The sequence below is a fragment of the Eptatretus burgeri genome, chromosome 17 (genome assembly GCF_056783735.1).
Source record: "Eptatretus burgeri isolate ZD-2024b chromosome 17, Ebu_testis_v1, whole genome shotgun sequence".
In the NCBI taxonomy this organism is placed as follows: Eukaryota; Metazoa; Chordata; class Myxini; order Myxiniformes; family Myxinidae; genus Eptatretus; species Eptatretus burgeri.
In genome coordinates this window covers 1,179,928-1,196,353 of record NC_140977.1, presented here as the reverse complement: position 1 = coordinate 1,196,353, position 16,426 = coordinate 1,179,928, and the positions used below count along the sequence as shown (strand labels likewise).

At 39.0% G+C, this 16,426-nt stretch overlaps 1 protein-coding gene across 2 annotated transcripts in view; it reads left to right on the top strand.

Annotated features, from left to right (window-relative positions):
- LOC147009071 (uncharacterized) overlaps nucleotides 1-15,663 on the top strand; it is a 36,934-nt gene extending 21,271 nt beyond the window's left edge. Inside the window, exon 5 of one of the 2 annotated variants that reach the window (XM_085862816.1) lies at nucleotides 9,190-15,663. In XM_085862816.1, the coding sequence (XP_085718942.1) occupies nucleotides 9,190-9,977 (788 nt within the window). In that variant the 3' untranslated portion in view covers nucleotides 9,978-15,663. The other variant, XM_085862817.1, reaches the window with a different exon arrangement.
- The last annotated feature ends 763 nt before the right edge of the window (nucleotides 15,664-16,426 follow it).

Sequence of the window (16,426 nt, the reverse complement as noted above, 5' to 3'; positions counted from 1 at the left end):
TTTGTGATTAATCTACATACAGGGTGTTCCAAAAAGACCTGGACAACTTTGGCTGTTAATATATTTAGTTCCACAAATGATACAATGATTTAGAAACTGATAAAGTTTTCTTTATTTTCAGGTCTGGTGGTTTAATGAAAAAGAAAATGGAGACTCCATAGGGCATAGGAGAAATCTCAGTACGTCGAATGGTTCATCGATACGAAATCTGGCAAGCAAGTTCAGCGAAATTTCCGTTCAAGGTAGAGAAGGAATTTGCCATCGTGGTCTCATATCAGAGGGTGGTACAAGAGGCCTAATATAAGGAGACTGGAAGTGGTCAGAAACAGAAAAGTACTGGTCGACCAAGCAAGTGCAGCAGACATTGAATGAGTGCATGAATCATTTCAACAAAGTCCCAGAAAATCAATTTGATGCGCATCCTTAGAACTGGGATGACCAACCACCACTCACTGACACACAGGATTTTGGATTTTGCAAGACTGAAGCTTTATACGTATAATGTGCAGATTCTGCAGGAACTTAAACCAAATGACGTACCCAAACAAGGTGTTTACCTTGGAAATGCTCAGGTGCATAGAGGATGAGTTCCTTAGAAATGCTCAGTTACCAACCGTCTGGTCCCAACATGGCAAGAACTTGTGTACTGCCTCGATGTCCTGCGCACAACAAAATGAACCCGCATTGAAGTGTATTGATGGTGTACACAAAACTTTATGAGTTTCTGTGTCATATAAACCAAAGGGTATCGTGGTATCATTTGTGGCCTAAATTAATAAATGTCAGTCTGTTAATCTCCTCCCCCCCCCCTTTTTTTGGATACCATGTCAAGGCTCATGTAAGAGCTAATACCCAGAACCATATAACAAGGGAGGCAGGAGAGGGAAGCACAAAATGGTGAGGAACAAATGATGGGAGATCTGTGGAAGGGAGAGGGATGGGGGCAGGGTACACAGGGTAAAGAAGATAATACTACAGAGACTTTCATGAAGGAAAATAGGGAATTTCAAGGAGGTGGGTTTGGGATGGATTTATGGGGGTGTTAAATATCAAGTTTTTTGGATGGGGGAAGATATGAGATGGTGGGAAACAGCTGTTTTGAAGACCTAGAGGGAGGAGTGGGATTGAAAAGAGTGTTCGAGTTAGTTGCAGATGTGGGAAAAAAGAGGAATGAAAGGGTGAAGGTGAACAGTGATTCTTGATTTTGGCAGTTTCAACAGAAGGGGGCTTGAGTGCCTTGAGGAAATATCAGGGGGATAGATCACAGAGTGGGGGGCAAGGCCGGAAAGGAGGCTGGAAGACAGAAAGACCACCAACCTAGCTCCGGTGAGAGTGAGACCCAAAGACTCAGCTTCATCGTGGGAAATACAAATGATCCTAAAAGCCTTGGTTTCCACAGTGTGAAGTCGAGTTAGGTGTGAGGCAGGAGCACCACCCCAGAGAGGGGAGCAGTACTCCATCAGACTGCGGATGAAAGCCTTGTAAGTGATTAGAAGCTCACGTGCCATGGAAAGCATTTTTCACATCACGTCTCTAAGCCCCCCCCCCCAACGAGAACGACACTTCACAAAAAAATTGTTGTACTCTGCGGGAGGGGGGAGCGAGCTGTTAGGGACCATGGGTTGTATTTGCTCGTTCTAAATATATAAACAACCCAAGTTGAACAGGTCTTTTTGGAACACCTTTGATATTTTTATATATTTATATATATTACATACATATATACGAAATGTTTGTTTGGTTGCTCTTCGTTTGTTTGTGACCACTGCTTTGAGCTCCCAAGGTTAATCACGACAAAACTTTTTATGATTAGATTTTTTTACCACGTTGCATCTACATCGGGATTTTAAAGTGTCATGAGGTAATTTGGCCTGTTATTGCCGTGCTGCATTCCCGAGTTAATTCGTTATTCTAGCTTCACTCCTTTATATTCTGTAGACCTTTCAGATGCTTTAGACCCCTTCACACATGTAGACCCTTTGGGGACTTTTTAGACCCCTTTTGCTCTTTCACTCTTGGACACCTTGGTTTGGTTTGGTTTGGTATATGTCATGCTTCAAGTTCTCCAGTCGGGGAGCCAAAATGCAAAAAGTGGCCTCATTAAGGAGTTATCCTTCTTGGTCGGCTTGAAAATGTTCATTGCTATTAGATGTTAGGTACATATGTGAGGGACCTCACCAGGGTGGATGTAAATTCTGGAAGTGGTGCAATTTTCTTTTATTCTCTTTGAAACTTGACCTTTGACATTTGCACTTTTTCAAACAGAGATGTGTGCTATTGAATACATCCTGATTTCTGTTTATTTTGTTCATTTTAACATTCTAACTTTAACATTCGAACATTAAAATGTGTGCATAAGGTAATGTGTCATTCACTGAAGCTTAATTTATCAAGCAAACTCTGAATTTACAGATGTCAAAAAATTTTTGTTTGTTTTTGAATGTGTTTTTGAATGGATTTAATCCTACCAAAAAATAACTAAATATATAAAACGTAAAGCATTTTATTATTTTTTAAAACGATAATTACATCAATATTTCCACATATGTGGTGGACTGAACCAAAAGGCAGAATTGAGGATGGAGGGGTGGAATGTACCATAAGCCAAAGTTAATAACATAGATGGATTTAATCCATACCAAAATAAAAAACATGAAGCATTTATTACTTTAAAAAAATTCCAGGAGCAAGGAAAAAAAGTAAAAAAAATTTTAATGTAAAAATAGAGGGATTAAATAAAAAAAAACAACCAAACAAGGGAGGAATGACGCTACATTACAATACTACCATACGCCACAATCCTCTTATGGATTACCATCATGATCTCTTTTGACGTTCCATCACAATAGCACAACAAAGGTAAAACGTCAAAAGATGTCATGATGCTAATGCGTGAGAGGATTGTGTTTAGAAACCCCTTTAACTTGTTTAATAGGCCAACATTTCATGAGAGCAATTTATGCAGATAGTCTGTATGTACTTTCCATGATAAATTATGATCAATGAACAATCCAAGAAGTTTAGTCGAATCATCTCTGTCTAGGACTCCAGGTGAATATTGTTACTACTAATATGTCCAGGAATCTCTGTAATTGAATTGCTAAATAGCATTTAATTACTTTTATCTATATTCAGAGCAAGTTTGTTTGCCCGTATACAATCATTAACAAGCTTTAACTCGATGTTTACTGCATTGAGAAGGATATGGGGGTCTCGGTGTGATAGGAAAATATTTGAATAGTCAGCGAATAATTATAAATAGGTTCACACACACACTATTTATTTATTTTTTAGGTTCTCCAATGAGTACCAGCAGAAATGGTTTGGTACTCACTAAAACAATTTTTGTCAGCTTCGAGCATGCTTGTTTGCTTTCCCAAGCACCACCCTGATTTTTAAAGCGCCTCTCAGCTTCGTATGCATCTTAGTCCTCTGTAAGTGCTTTTTAAAAAATGTCTGCTCCAGATGAGACACTCACAAGCTGCTCTGTTTAAAAAATAAAAATAAAAATTATTTAATTTTTAGCAGCGTCTCGCTACGCGAGACGCTGCTGCACTAAGACAGCTCGGAGTTGTTGTTGTTGTTCTTCTTGTGAAGACAAAACCTTTATATTAGGACTCGGCTCTTTTATATACAGTATCCAGATCTCCTTAAATACTAAACACTTGTACACATCCTCGCATTGAGGGTGCCTTTTGAGAGCGTCTATCATGAACCTTTAAATATATTCGGACATTTGCTTTAAAGTTTCGAAAAGTTCACGTTACTATTTAAAGATTATTCCATTTAATGTATTGTAATTTCGTAAATACAATATTTATTTCGTAAATACACGATATTTCGTAAATACGTAAATACACTATGACGGGTCTCACTATCGGCTTAATCGATGCACGTGACGAAATATCGGAAGTTGTTGTTTTTTTGTTTTTTTTTAATCCGACAAAACCTTTAGGACGCTGCTCTTGGACACATTTGTCCTTGTTTTGTTCCGGTGCTCCTGAACCTCCTTTTCTTGCTCTTCGCTCGTGTGTTCTCCTTGGATCTGTTTTTTTTTTAAATCTTACAAACTACAAGTTATAATATAACTTTAATGTTATATAAATAAATATATATATATATATATATTAGTTGTATTTTCTGAATGTCTGTCTGTCCATTGATGGAATCGGCTGCACCTGCCAACCCCCACCTGTTAACCCCATTATATTGCATACCGTTGGAATCCTCTTGCCCATCCGCACAAAGCGCAGGTACCTCTGTTGGTATTGGTATAATCTTTCATATATTGAGATACTGATATTGGAAATTTGAAGAAATTACCGGTATCCTGAAAAATTTGCAATGAAAAAAAAATCGGTATATTCACAAAAAATCTGTGTATTACCAACAAGTCTAAGAAAGGTGTTTACGATCGTTAAATACATGATATCATTTCAATATCAGAAAAAATATAACTCCAACTTCTTTACTTGTTAAAGAAGCTGCAAAAGACAACTTTGAAGTTCCCTACGATCTGATAACTTACATTGAAATCAGTGTCCAGGACTACAGTCATGGTCATTCCTGCCTTCGTGCCTTGCATTGCATACATCCTGCACTTGCTGCCGTCATAATTGACAAATCACACAGTGTCCATGCTTGTGGCATTATCAATGACCAATGGTAATCTGTCTGCTAATCTAAGCTTAAATGCAAAGTAAATCTACTCTTGCACTTTATGTGAAGGAGCTCATTATTTGTAAAAAAAAAAATAAAAAAATGTTATCTTGAACTAAATTCAGAACTATTTATACAAGCTTGTTCATAATATTATGTATGTTATCAATAAATAAGGTTTATATACTGATCTCGATTAAATATTTGTCTGACTTGATTATTAAATCAAGTGACTGCAATAAGTATTGCAACTTGAGAAATTGTGTTTTGTTTTTCTTCTTTGGATAAGTGCTCAGTGCAATTGATGTTGCCCATGTGTTTTATCCCCTCTTATGCAATGTTAAAATAAATATATTATTGAATACTGTATTTTTTTTTGATGAGTTTCACTATTTATAGATATCTATCTTCAAAAAATAATAATAATAAAGAAGTGGCTCTAGCACAGCTGGGTTTTAGTGAAAAATATTTCATTTACCTTTACGGTTTGAGTTTGAAACATACTCCGAGGAAAGTTAGAGAGCAAGAGAAAGTACGAGGTATTGGCAACCTCTTTTGGTCGCTTAAAGGTAATTATTAATGTTTAAAATAAAGTTTATAAATGTTTCCTCGTCTATTCTTGCTCACCTATATCCTCCACATTGGAACCCATGAAATAATGTCATTATAACAAATATGACAATACTTTCAATGTTGAAGCATTAGAATTTCCAATGAATTTGAAGGATACCCCAAAATTTGAGAAAACAAATAATCTATCTGTCAACATATTTATGAACGAAGGAGGAAAAAATGTTAAAATTATTAAAGGGACAAATAACTGTAAAAATGATGAAACACTCATTGACCTTCGTTACCTCAATTCAGGAGAAAATTCACATGCTTCCACCAAATATTTTTTAAAGACAATTTACATCACAAAAAAAAAATTGGAAATATCAAACATTAATCTGTAAAAGATGCCTCAACTTCTTTCACACAATGTGTTTTTTTACAACGACATTCAAGAGATTGCTCGAACTATGAATCAGCAGAAATCAAGATTCCAAAAGAAGCAGACTCGATATTAGAATTCAAAGATTTAAATAAAACCAAGAAACCTCCATTCCTGATTTATGCTGACTTTGAAGCCATTCTCAAAAAGATAGTTTTGTCCAAATCGAAATATATTTTACAACAAATCTGACCAAAAACGTATTCCTTGTGGTTTCATTTATTATGTCTAATAAATTGTTGGAGACCAATATAATAAATTGAAATTATACGGAAGAGAAGATGCCCTCCGAGGGTTTGCAAAATGATTGCAAAAATATGTTGTTCAACTAACAGAAGTAATCGTGAAAACATATGAACCAATGACATTCACTCAAGATGAGGAAGAGGAGTTCAAAAATCTGAACGTTTGTCATATTTGTTCAGATGTAGCTGAGTCTATGGGCTTATCACATTCCCATTGCAGACAGGTCAGTTGTTTCTCTCCATCTTCTTCCTCCTCCTCCTTTCTGGCCTTGTACCCTCTGCCCTCTCCATTCTTTCCTCCCTCACCCCTCCAGGTTACTGGAGGGCGCACATGGTCCATCACCAACCCCCTCCTCGTAAAACTCCCAAAATCCAAAACCACTGCTCACCTTCACTCATTTGTTCCTCTCTCCCCCCCCCACCCCCTCCAACTGTGGAACGAACTTCCACATTCTCTTCAATGTCATTGTTCCCTCCAAGTCTTCAAGACAGCTGTTCAACACCATCTAAGATCATCCCACATCCAAAACCATAATCTTTACAACACCCGTTAAACCGCCCCCCTCTCAAATTTTGTGAATTCCCAAATTCCCTCTCAAACATCCCTTCCAAAACTTTTGCTTTTGTATATATCTTGTCCACCCCTTGCCTTCTCTCTGACCCCTTATCATTACCCGCATCCCTTGTTTGTCTGTCTTCATCTATTTACTATCTTGGGCCTGTTGTTGGCATTTCCCCTTCTCCTTCTGCTGTTACTTTTGTTATATTGCGTCCTGATCCATTCTGTGTTCTAGCTCTTCCTCGAGCCTCGACTCTGTATACAAACCAAAAAAAAAAATTCATTTGTGATTGTCGCCTTCAGTTCATCCAAAGAATGTGGTTTTGTTGAATAGTCCAAATGGGGACAGGTCAGGCAAACGAGGTGGCCAAGCAATTGGTCCACATCTACCAATCCACTTCTCTGAAAGAAATTGTTCAAAAACGGTCGCACATTCGAAGCATAGTAGCAGGGTTCCGAGTCTTTCCAGTGCAAGGTGATATGTGAAATATTTAATTGTCACAGTTCGGGAACCAAATGCGGTAATTGTGGTAGTTGACTTCACCACTGATGTATAAATTGCCTCATCAGAAAATGTCAACTTGTCAAAAATCCAGGGGAATTGTGGATTTAACAGCAGTTACAACATCAATAACGAGAGTTCACAGAACATGATATCTCATGCAGTGTTCAAGTATCCATTTCAATTTTAATAAAACAATGATTTCAAAGATTTTTTTTTTTAATCCAGAAGTTTAGCACTACTGAAGCAGTGTAAACCACCAACCACCCTAATCCACTGTAATAAGATAACATTGAGTCACAGTTTAAGAGATGGAGGCTTTATCCTTGATCACCTTAGAATGCAGCATCAATCGGCATCCTCTTATACACACTGACACTGCACCCTTTCACATGCCACGTTTACTTCCCAGGGGCTGTGCTTGACAGCTCCTATTACATGCACCACCCGTAGAACACATTCCAACTCCTGCAAAACCAGAGGTTCTTGGAAATATTATGAAGGCGATTTGTGTTGTCGTGTTCAAGTGCATAATTCGATTTTTAAAAGAGGTTTAAAATCTTCTTTATAGTCTTGACTTGTTATACATGTTCTGATTCATGTTCAAAATATAACATTCAATTTTTAAACAAGTTGTTTCTCAATCATAAATTGAGATGGATGGACGGACATGAACCATTTGCTTACCTCCGGTTTTCGCTTCACGCGCACAGGGTAAATACACATCGAGAGGGAGTGAATTAAATGTACAAAGCATGTTTAATGACTGCCTTTTACGGTTGTTCCTTTGGATTAATGAGACGCATCAAGCTAAAGTTTGCAAAGACCATTTTACCCTCCCATACTGCTATGAAATGGTTTTTAAAACTAAAATGTAATTTTAATTTACTCTGGCTAATTAAAGGATGAAAAGTTAAACCGATCATTATAAGCCATTGAACACACGAGATGTGTTCAAGATCTTTGAGAATTGCTGCATAACTCTGCTGCATTCTGACCACGAGTTTGATGGCATTAACACTCGAGTACAATTTTGTATGCATTCCTGCATAACAACCTATTCATTCCAAGTCTTGTTTTGCACACTATTGTGAAATATAAATTCTAATGACTTGTTCATGTCATGCCGACCTCGACACAAGCTGGGTATGTTTCTGGTAATCTGATAATATACCATCAAATGTGAATTTGCTAAAATTGACTTTTCAATCACTCACTCTTGGATTTTTGATATTCGGCAGCAATGCCACAAAAAGTGCAACAGTGCTCTTCCTATCTGAGATAATTCTGTGACAGACATTTTATCTTTGACCTCCTCTGATTTAGAATTTTATCCTCCACCCAATCAACCCACTACGCTTCTCATCTCTTACCAGGGTGAAAATGTTTATTGGCCTCCGATGGACTTGGTCCGAAACGGGGGCTTATGGATTTGATCTCGATTTTCGTGTGCGTCCGTAACCATATCTCGGACGTGTATGGACTGATTTTATTCGTACTTGGCACAAAGACAACACATGATGGTATACATCAGGTCCAAAATGGCCGACTGGCGGCTATTTTATTTCTAAAAAAATAAAAAAGTGTCGAACACGTCCTCAACCATTTCTTGGACAGGCATGTACCAATGTTGTTCAAACTTCAAACTTTCAAGATCAGATCCAAGATGCCCGACTGCCGGACATCTTTTTTACTTAAATGTGCCCCCAACCATTTCTCAGACATGCATGGTCTGATTTTGTTCATACTTGGCACAAGCACAGTGCATGATGGTGTGCACGTGCCCTGCACTTCATTTTGCAATCTGATCAAAGATGGCCGACTGGTAGACTGGCCATTTTGGTTGTACAGAAATATGGGCTAGCCCTTTACCTTCGGACAGCAAAATTACTAAAACAATGGGGGCTATTTCATTTTCTGTCTTTTTTTACTTGTTCAGATCTAGTTTATAATTAACACGCAGGGAGGCAATCATATTGAATTGTGTTGATCATGACTTGACTAATAGTATCCAGAAAGATTGCATGACTCAGGCTTAGGCTGTTTGTGTGGGTCATGCTGAGTAACTGAATTGCTTATTTCACAAGGTGTTATATTCTGTATTTTTTGGAATGCTTAACATGAAACTTCCCCCTTAAGAAAACTTACACAAAAGGCCAATATTTGATCTAATTCCAGAAAAAACTTCATGAAGATACATTAACACTATATTTTGGAATTGTCTTTACAGAGAAACAATTGAAGTCTGTGTCATGTTCCAAGTGTTCACAGTTGTTCTACACGGATGCTTCCATCATCGAGGATACGACACAGCCATTGTGTCGGGACAATGACAAGTTTGACAGCGTGTCTAACTATTGTAAAAGTTGTATGAACACACCAAATCAGAACCATCGGAGTAAGCGGCCACACAAGTGTTCTGCATGTAATGAAGTATTTACATCCTTATCATCTTTACAAACACATCAAATTATTCACACAGGTGAGAAGTCTTACAAGTGTCCAGTGTGTAATAAAGCATTTTATCGTTTATCTTCATGGAAAGATCATGAAAAGGTACATGTGGCAGAGAAACCCTACAAGTGTTTGGTTTGCAGCAATGTATTTGCTAAAAAAAATTTGTTGAAGAGTCATCAATGGATACACACTGAACGAGAGAAGTCCCACACGTGTTCCATATGCAACCAGACGTTTGCTAGTTCGTCAAAACTATTTGGACATCAGAGAATACATACCGGAGAGAAGCCATGCAAGTGTTTTGTGTGCAACAAGGCATTTGCATTTTTATCAGAATTGAAAATACATCAAAGGAGACACACTGGAGAAAAGCCATACAAGTGTTCTGCCTGTAACAAGGCGTTTGCTCGTTCATCACATTTATATCAACATCAAAAGATACACACCGGAGAGAAACCCTACAAGTGCTCCGTATGCTCAAAGTTTTTTGCTTTTTCATCAAATTTATGTCGACATAAAAAAATACATACCAGAGACAACGTCCAAGTGTACTATGTGTAACAAGGAATTTGATCATCCATCAACTTTATCTCAACATCTAAATACATACAAGAGAGACAATGAACAAGGACATGGCTACAATCTGATATGCAACAGAAAAATAGGACCACTTGTCCTGAAGCTCGCCTGGATTAGGAGCAAGAGTCACACATACCACCTACAGACCCCCTTAGACCCTGAATGTTTCATGCTGTGAACAAACTTTGGAACATCAAGGGTGATGAAGGTTGTGGTCAAGTTTCATTGAAATTCTGTGTGTAGTTTGGAGAAGAGAGCAAGTTCCTATTTTGGGGGGTCAGAAACCCCACCTGTAGACTCCCATAATGAGCACAGATTTTGATGCGGTCGATACATTTTCATAGGTCATGGGTAATGTGGGTTGTGGTCAACTTTCATCGAAATTGGGTCTAGTTTCGGAGAAGACAGCAAATACCTATTTGGGGAGTTCAACCCCCCTCTCCCACCCCCATGTAGACCCCTTGATGAGTGCAGATTTTGATGCGGTCGATACACTTTGGTACATTGCCGGTGATGAAGGCTGTGGTTAAGCTTCATTGAAATTGTGTGTGGTTATGGAGAAGAGAGCAAATACCTATGTTTTTTTTTGGGGGGGGGGGGTTCAAACCACCCCACCTCGAAGACCCCCCTTAATGAGCGCATATTTTGATGCAGTTCATACATATCCTCCACACCTTCGTTTGGCATCAGATATGAAGCTTGTGGCCAAGTTTCATCAAAATCGTTTGTTTGGTTCAAGCAATAATGATTGAAGTGCTGACAGACTGACTCAGTCACTCACCTACGGACACTGCTTGATCGCATTAACTCACCTGACGAAAGTCCAGGTGAGCTAAAAATGACCAAAGGAACAAGAATGGTGACAACTACTGTACATGGATGATCTAAAACTCTTCGCACTAAATGATAAGAAATTGGCAGATCAACTAAAATTAGTAAAGCAGTACTCAGAGGACATTCAAATAGAGTTTGGTCTTCACAAATGTGCCAAATGCACATTTGTATAAGGAAATACAAAAAGAACAGACAACATCTCAATCGAACAAAGTACAACAATACAGGAAGTAGAAAATGAAGCATCCTACAAATACTTCGGAATAGAAGAAGGCCCCCAGGTGCAGCACAAAAATATGCGTAAAATGTTCAGCAAAGAGTACGTACGCAGAATAAGACTAATTCTGAAGTCATCCCTCTCTCCAAGAAACAAAACCTAACCTCTAAACCAACTTTGCATTACCATCATTTCAATATAGCTGTGCAATTATAAACTGGCCACAATTGGAGTTCAACAATGTAGACACCAAAACAAGGAAACTTCTAACTATCACAAGATGTTCCACAAAAACCAATGCATAACCGAGGTTGTACTTTCCGAGGCGAGAAGAAGGAGGTGGTTTGATGAAGCTTAATCGAGTGCACAGAATATCGTGTGTCGGACAAGCAGAGTATGTGAAAAGATCAACAGATTATTGGATGAGGTTTGCACATGAGCAAGAAAACAACAGACTAGAAAAGAGATCCTTAATCCATTTAGCAGCAAACTTCCAAAAACAGGTGCAAACTGGAAGGGCACTTGTTAGAGCGCATACCTCCGCCATGCAATGCCTGATCCACAAGAACATATCGGGCCCAATACATTTTTGAAATATCGTGCTATATATCGTTTTGGCCCTTTCAATGGTGAAGAATCACTTTAGAAACTAAATAATTCTCGTATCTAGATCTGGATTTGGATCTTCATCAAAGTCGAATCAATTTGTCCTTGCCACACACCCAACCTGTCCACCTATTTTCATCCGAATCCGTCCACAACTTTTTGAGATGTGATATATATTCGTTTAGCCCTATCTCTCAATGGTCAAGAATCACTTTTAAAAATTATAGTAGTCAGATCCAGATCTTCACCAAAATGTAATCACTTCTTCCTTGTCACATACCCAACATGTCCACCAAATTTCATCTGGACAACTTTTTGAGATATCCTATACACAGACAGAAAGGGGTTGAAAACATAATGACCTCCACCTTCGGTGGCAGACGTAATGATGGATACTACACAGGAAAATTAAACAGAAGCAAACAGAGCCCCAATGATTGCAAAGAAAAAAAAGGAAAAATTACAAAAAGAGCAATCAGATTTCAGATCCTCGCCAGGACTGCTTTTGTGTGACGTTTGTGTACTGGTGTGTTTCGTAATTAATGAGAGATATTATTAGAACCGTCAGTTTGTTACTGCTGGCAGTGATGACCCGGTACCAAGACGTCCCGCTTTGATTGGACACTTGACCCTGACCCAAGACATTTTATTTTTATTATTATTATTATTATTATTATTATTATTATTATTATTATTATTCATTATTCAATTGAATTTAGAATGGCATTAAAATAAATTCAATTCAAATCAAATGGAAGACCAAATATGTACAGTGCTACATTGGAGTAATCAGAAGGAACCCCAACAAGAAAAAAAAAAAAGTGAAGTCCTCAGGAGGAACCTGGATAGGATTTGCATTTCAGCTGCCACTCCTGTACCCTCAAACCCATCCAGGTACAGCCAAGTGAGCCTTATTAAAAATAAAAAATTCAAAAAGAACCCATATCAAAAAATTCAATAATTCTGGCTGCCAGACCATGCGTCCGATCAAGTTGAAGTGTAAAACCTGTATTTCCCATCAAGACTAGATCATAATTTTGAAGTTTCATGTCGATTAAGTGGTTCCAGAGAAAGCATTTAATATTTTTCTTCAATCCAATATGGCTGCCAAACCATGCGACTTATGACGTTATATGTGTGAACCTTTTGTTCTTCATGTATAGGTGGTCATACGTGTAAAGCTTTGCCTCAATTTGTTCAGCCACGTCAGAGAAGAAGATTTTTGAAGGTTATTTAAAAAAACAACAACATGGCTCCCGAATCACGTGACCGATGGCATCATCAAATTTTTTTTTATGTGGACCATTTTATCCCTAGATGATCCTCAATTTTTTTCATACTGATCAGATGTGGCATTCTACATGTACAATTATGACATCATAATGAAGACACCTATGATGTCATAAAAAATCACACTCATTCCCCATGAGGAGTACTTGCTATGTGCCAAGTTTCAAATTTTTCCTTGTTGCAGTTTCAGAGATGCAGAGGTCAAAAGTTTTCCCGTTTTTTTTCCAATATTGCTGCCACACCACGTGGCCTATGACATCATAATTATGATTTGAACATTCCACATGAGTAGTCGCACCAATGGTAAAAATGTCAAAGTTCTGTGCAGACAAACAAACAAATGGACCCAAACGCAATACCCTCTCCTTCAACAAGGGGAAAAAATATCAGCAGATATACTTTGACAAATGGGAGAATGACGAAAGAGCAGGAAGATTTTAAAAAGAGCTTGACAGGACAGGGATCGACAAGGAAGGTTCATTGGAATGGTTAAGAAGAGGTCAAATTGGTTGGGGTGAAGAATAAGTCATCATCAATGCCTCAGACCAAGGACATTACATGAATTCCTTTAAGAAAATAGTGGGATTGAGTCAATTGGACAAATGCAGGTTTTGTCGGGTAGAAACAGAAAGTACCATCTACCTTCTTTCGGGGTGTAAAATAACTCATGGCAGAACAGCTGTACACAGAAAGACATGACAGCGTCTGCAGAGTAATCCATTGGCACGTCTGTAAACATTTCAACATCCCGGTCACAGAACAATCATGCAAACACAAACCATATCCGATCCTTGATAAGAAACGAGTAATGCTCATGTGTGACACGATGATCCCATTAAGTGTGGACATGGCAAACAAAGCATTGCATCCAGACTTCGTGCTCAAACAGAAAAAGGAAAAATCTGCATTGTTGATCGAGATCTCAGTTCCTTATAACTTCGGACTAAATGCTACAGAAATTAGGAAAATGACCAAATACCAGGATCTGAAAAATGAGGTCAAGAGGACTTAGAAATTGAAGAAAGCTGAAATTGTACCAGTGATAGTTGGAATGATGAAGAAAACCCTTACTGAGTACTGAAAAATCATTCTGGGGAATGTCACTGCAAATGAGCTGCAAGTGGAGACTGTCAGAGGTTCAGTGAAGATTATGAAAAGAGCCCTTGGAACGAGGCTGTGAGAATGAAACTTCACCGTTTGGTTCGTGAATCATTATTCTTTACTGAAAGAGGAGGTGGAGATTTTGAGTTTTGGGAGAACTTCCTCCCACCTGAAATCTGCAACTGAAGATAACAACCAACGAGACAAACATACGCACAAGAAAGACTGTTTTAGTGATAATTGTGGCAATGAGAGTGATGAAAAATAATTTCAGAGATCTTAAAGGGGAATCCAAACGCAAACGGTCCAGCATCATCCCCCTTTTGGTGAAGCTACCTAAATCCAGGATGAATGCTCACCTCCACTCATTCATTCACATTTTTTCCTGCCTGTGGAACCAACTGTCACATTCCCTCCAGGTCTTAAAAACAGCTGTTCATCACCATCTCAGATAATCCCCATCCAAAACCATGATCTTTTCTACCATGGTTCAAAAGAGGATCGAATGGATGAAGGTGAGCAGTGATCCTGCATTTTGGGAGTTTCACTACAAGGGGGTTGATGCAGAAACCTTAGGGGCGCAGGACACCGAAAGAGCAGAGAGTGTAAGCGTAAATGATGCAGTAGCAGACCACTGTCTGCGATGAGAAAGTGGACTCAGCTTCATCGCCAGAGATTTCAATAATCTTTAAGGCCTTGGTTTCAATGGTGTCAAGCTATGCAAAATGTGAGTCAGGGTTGCCAGCTCAGAGGGGAGAGCCATATTCCTTCAGGCTGTGGATGAAGGCCCTGGAGGTGGATATGAGTTCAGGTGTGCCAAGGAAAGATGTTGTACAATGCAGGATGCTCAGGCAGTGATTTCCTTTGTCTTTTGCATTAACAACCTTGTTCATAAAGTGAAGAGACTCCACTTGGCCATATGGTTGACATTCTTTTCTTGCGGTACAGCGATGGACCATCACTGATGGTAACAACCTATGCACACCATCAGAGCTGAAAATAATCAATTTTTGTTGCAAAGGAGAAACATGTATAATGCCGATCTTTACACCATGAACATTGTCCTGGAACTGGCAAAAACTAGTCCACACTGGGTGAAGAGCAAAAAGAGATTAACTTTGGTGTCAGGCTCAAACTGAACTCTGCAATCCTGTGTGAAGCTCTCTTCAGAGCTCAAAATGGAGGATAGCACTAGTTGAGGATGAACACAAATGGCCAACTAAAGTTTGTACAAAGAGGAGACTTGGCATGGTAAGACTGAGCTCCCCTAAATTAGCACATTTCATCTTCGTCCTCTGTACCTGCTCCATCATTCTGTAACCTGCTTGTTGTGGCGAAGAGCTCGGGAAAGAATGGAGGACCGATTTCGCTCCCCCTTTGGTGGTGTGCTCGTTTCTTGTTTTGTTGATGTAAATCAGAAGATTGAGTAATTCATTACATACTGGATGATTGTCCGGTGTGCACTACACGCTTAGCAATCAACCCGTGGAATTCTGACTTGATAAACATGCGAGTTACACAAGCTTAAGATATGATGTATAATTATAATCGATTATGTACGTCATTTCTTGCCGAGATTATATGATGTACATTATTTAATAAAGTGTCTTGTTTTTTTTCTCCTTGGACACTCCATTTCTCTCCTGCCCATCTATGGTTCTGAGGCTGATCACTGCCCTGGCAAAATTTTCCCATCCTGATTGGAGGGTCATTTTGCTCTCATATTGAGTGGGTCATTTGGGCTGTGACACACCACTGAAATGGTATTTTTTGACTTCCGGAGTAATGTAACACTTGTAATGTAACTGCAGCATTTAGTCCGGGTTGGGTTGACTCAGCCTGTCATCCTTCCGAGGTCGGAGGAGTACCAGCTTGCTGCGATGATCGAGCCATTTGTGTATCCTGCATCGGAGTGTCTACCCATCCAGGATTGTGCCCAATAGTCAAGGAGACTGCTAAGGCAGCACCCACGCTCTGTACAGAGTATGGTCCCAATTGATGGATCAGAATCCTGTGGATCCAGATGACATCCCTGAGGCAGCAGTCACCATGCCTTTGGCCTGTTTGAATTATTTTTGATGCAGTTCATCCGACCCATTGGCACACAAACCTTTCAATGTTTTATCGATCAGGTGCTTCAAGGTTGACACTTTTGCTACGTGTATATAGATGATATTCTGATCGCCAGCACAACTGCAGAAAAACATCAGGAAGACCTACGTCTCCTCTTCACCCGTTTGCAGGACTTTGGCATCGTCATCAATCCCACAAAGTTCATATTCGGTGTTTTGGAGTTGAATTTCCTTGGCCACTGTGTTAACTGCTTCGGCATCCGTCCTCTCGAGGAGAAGGTGCAGATTTGGTGTTTTCCCGTTACCTTCAT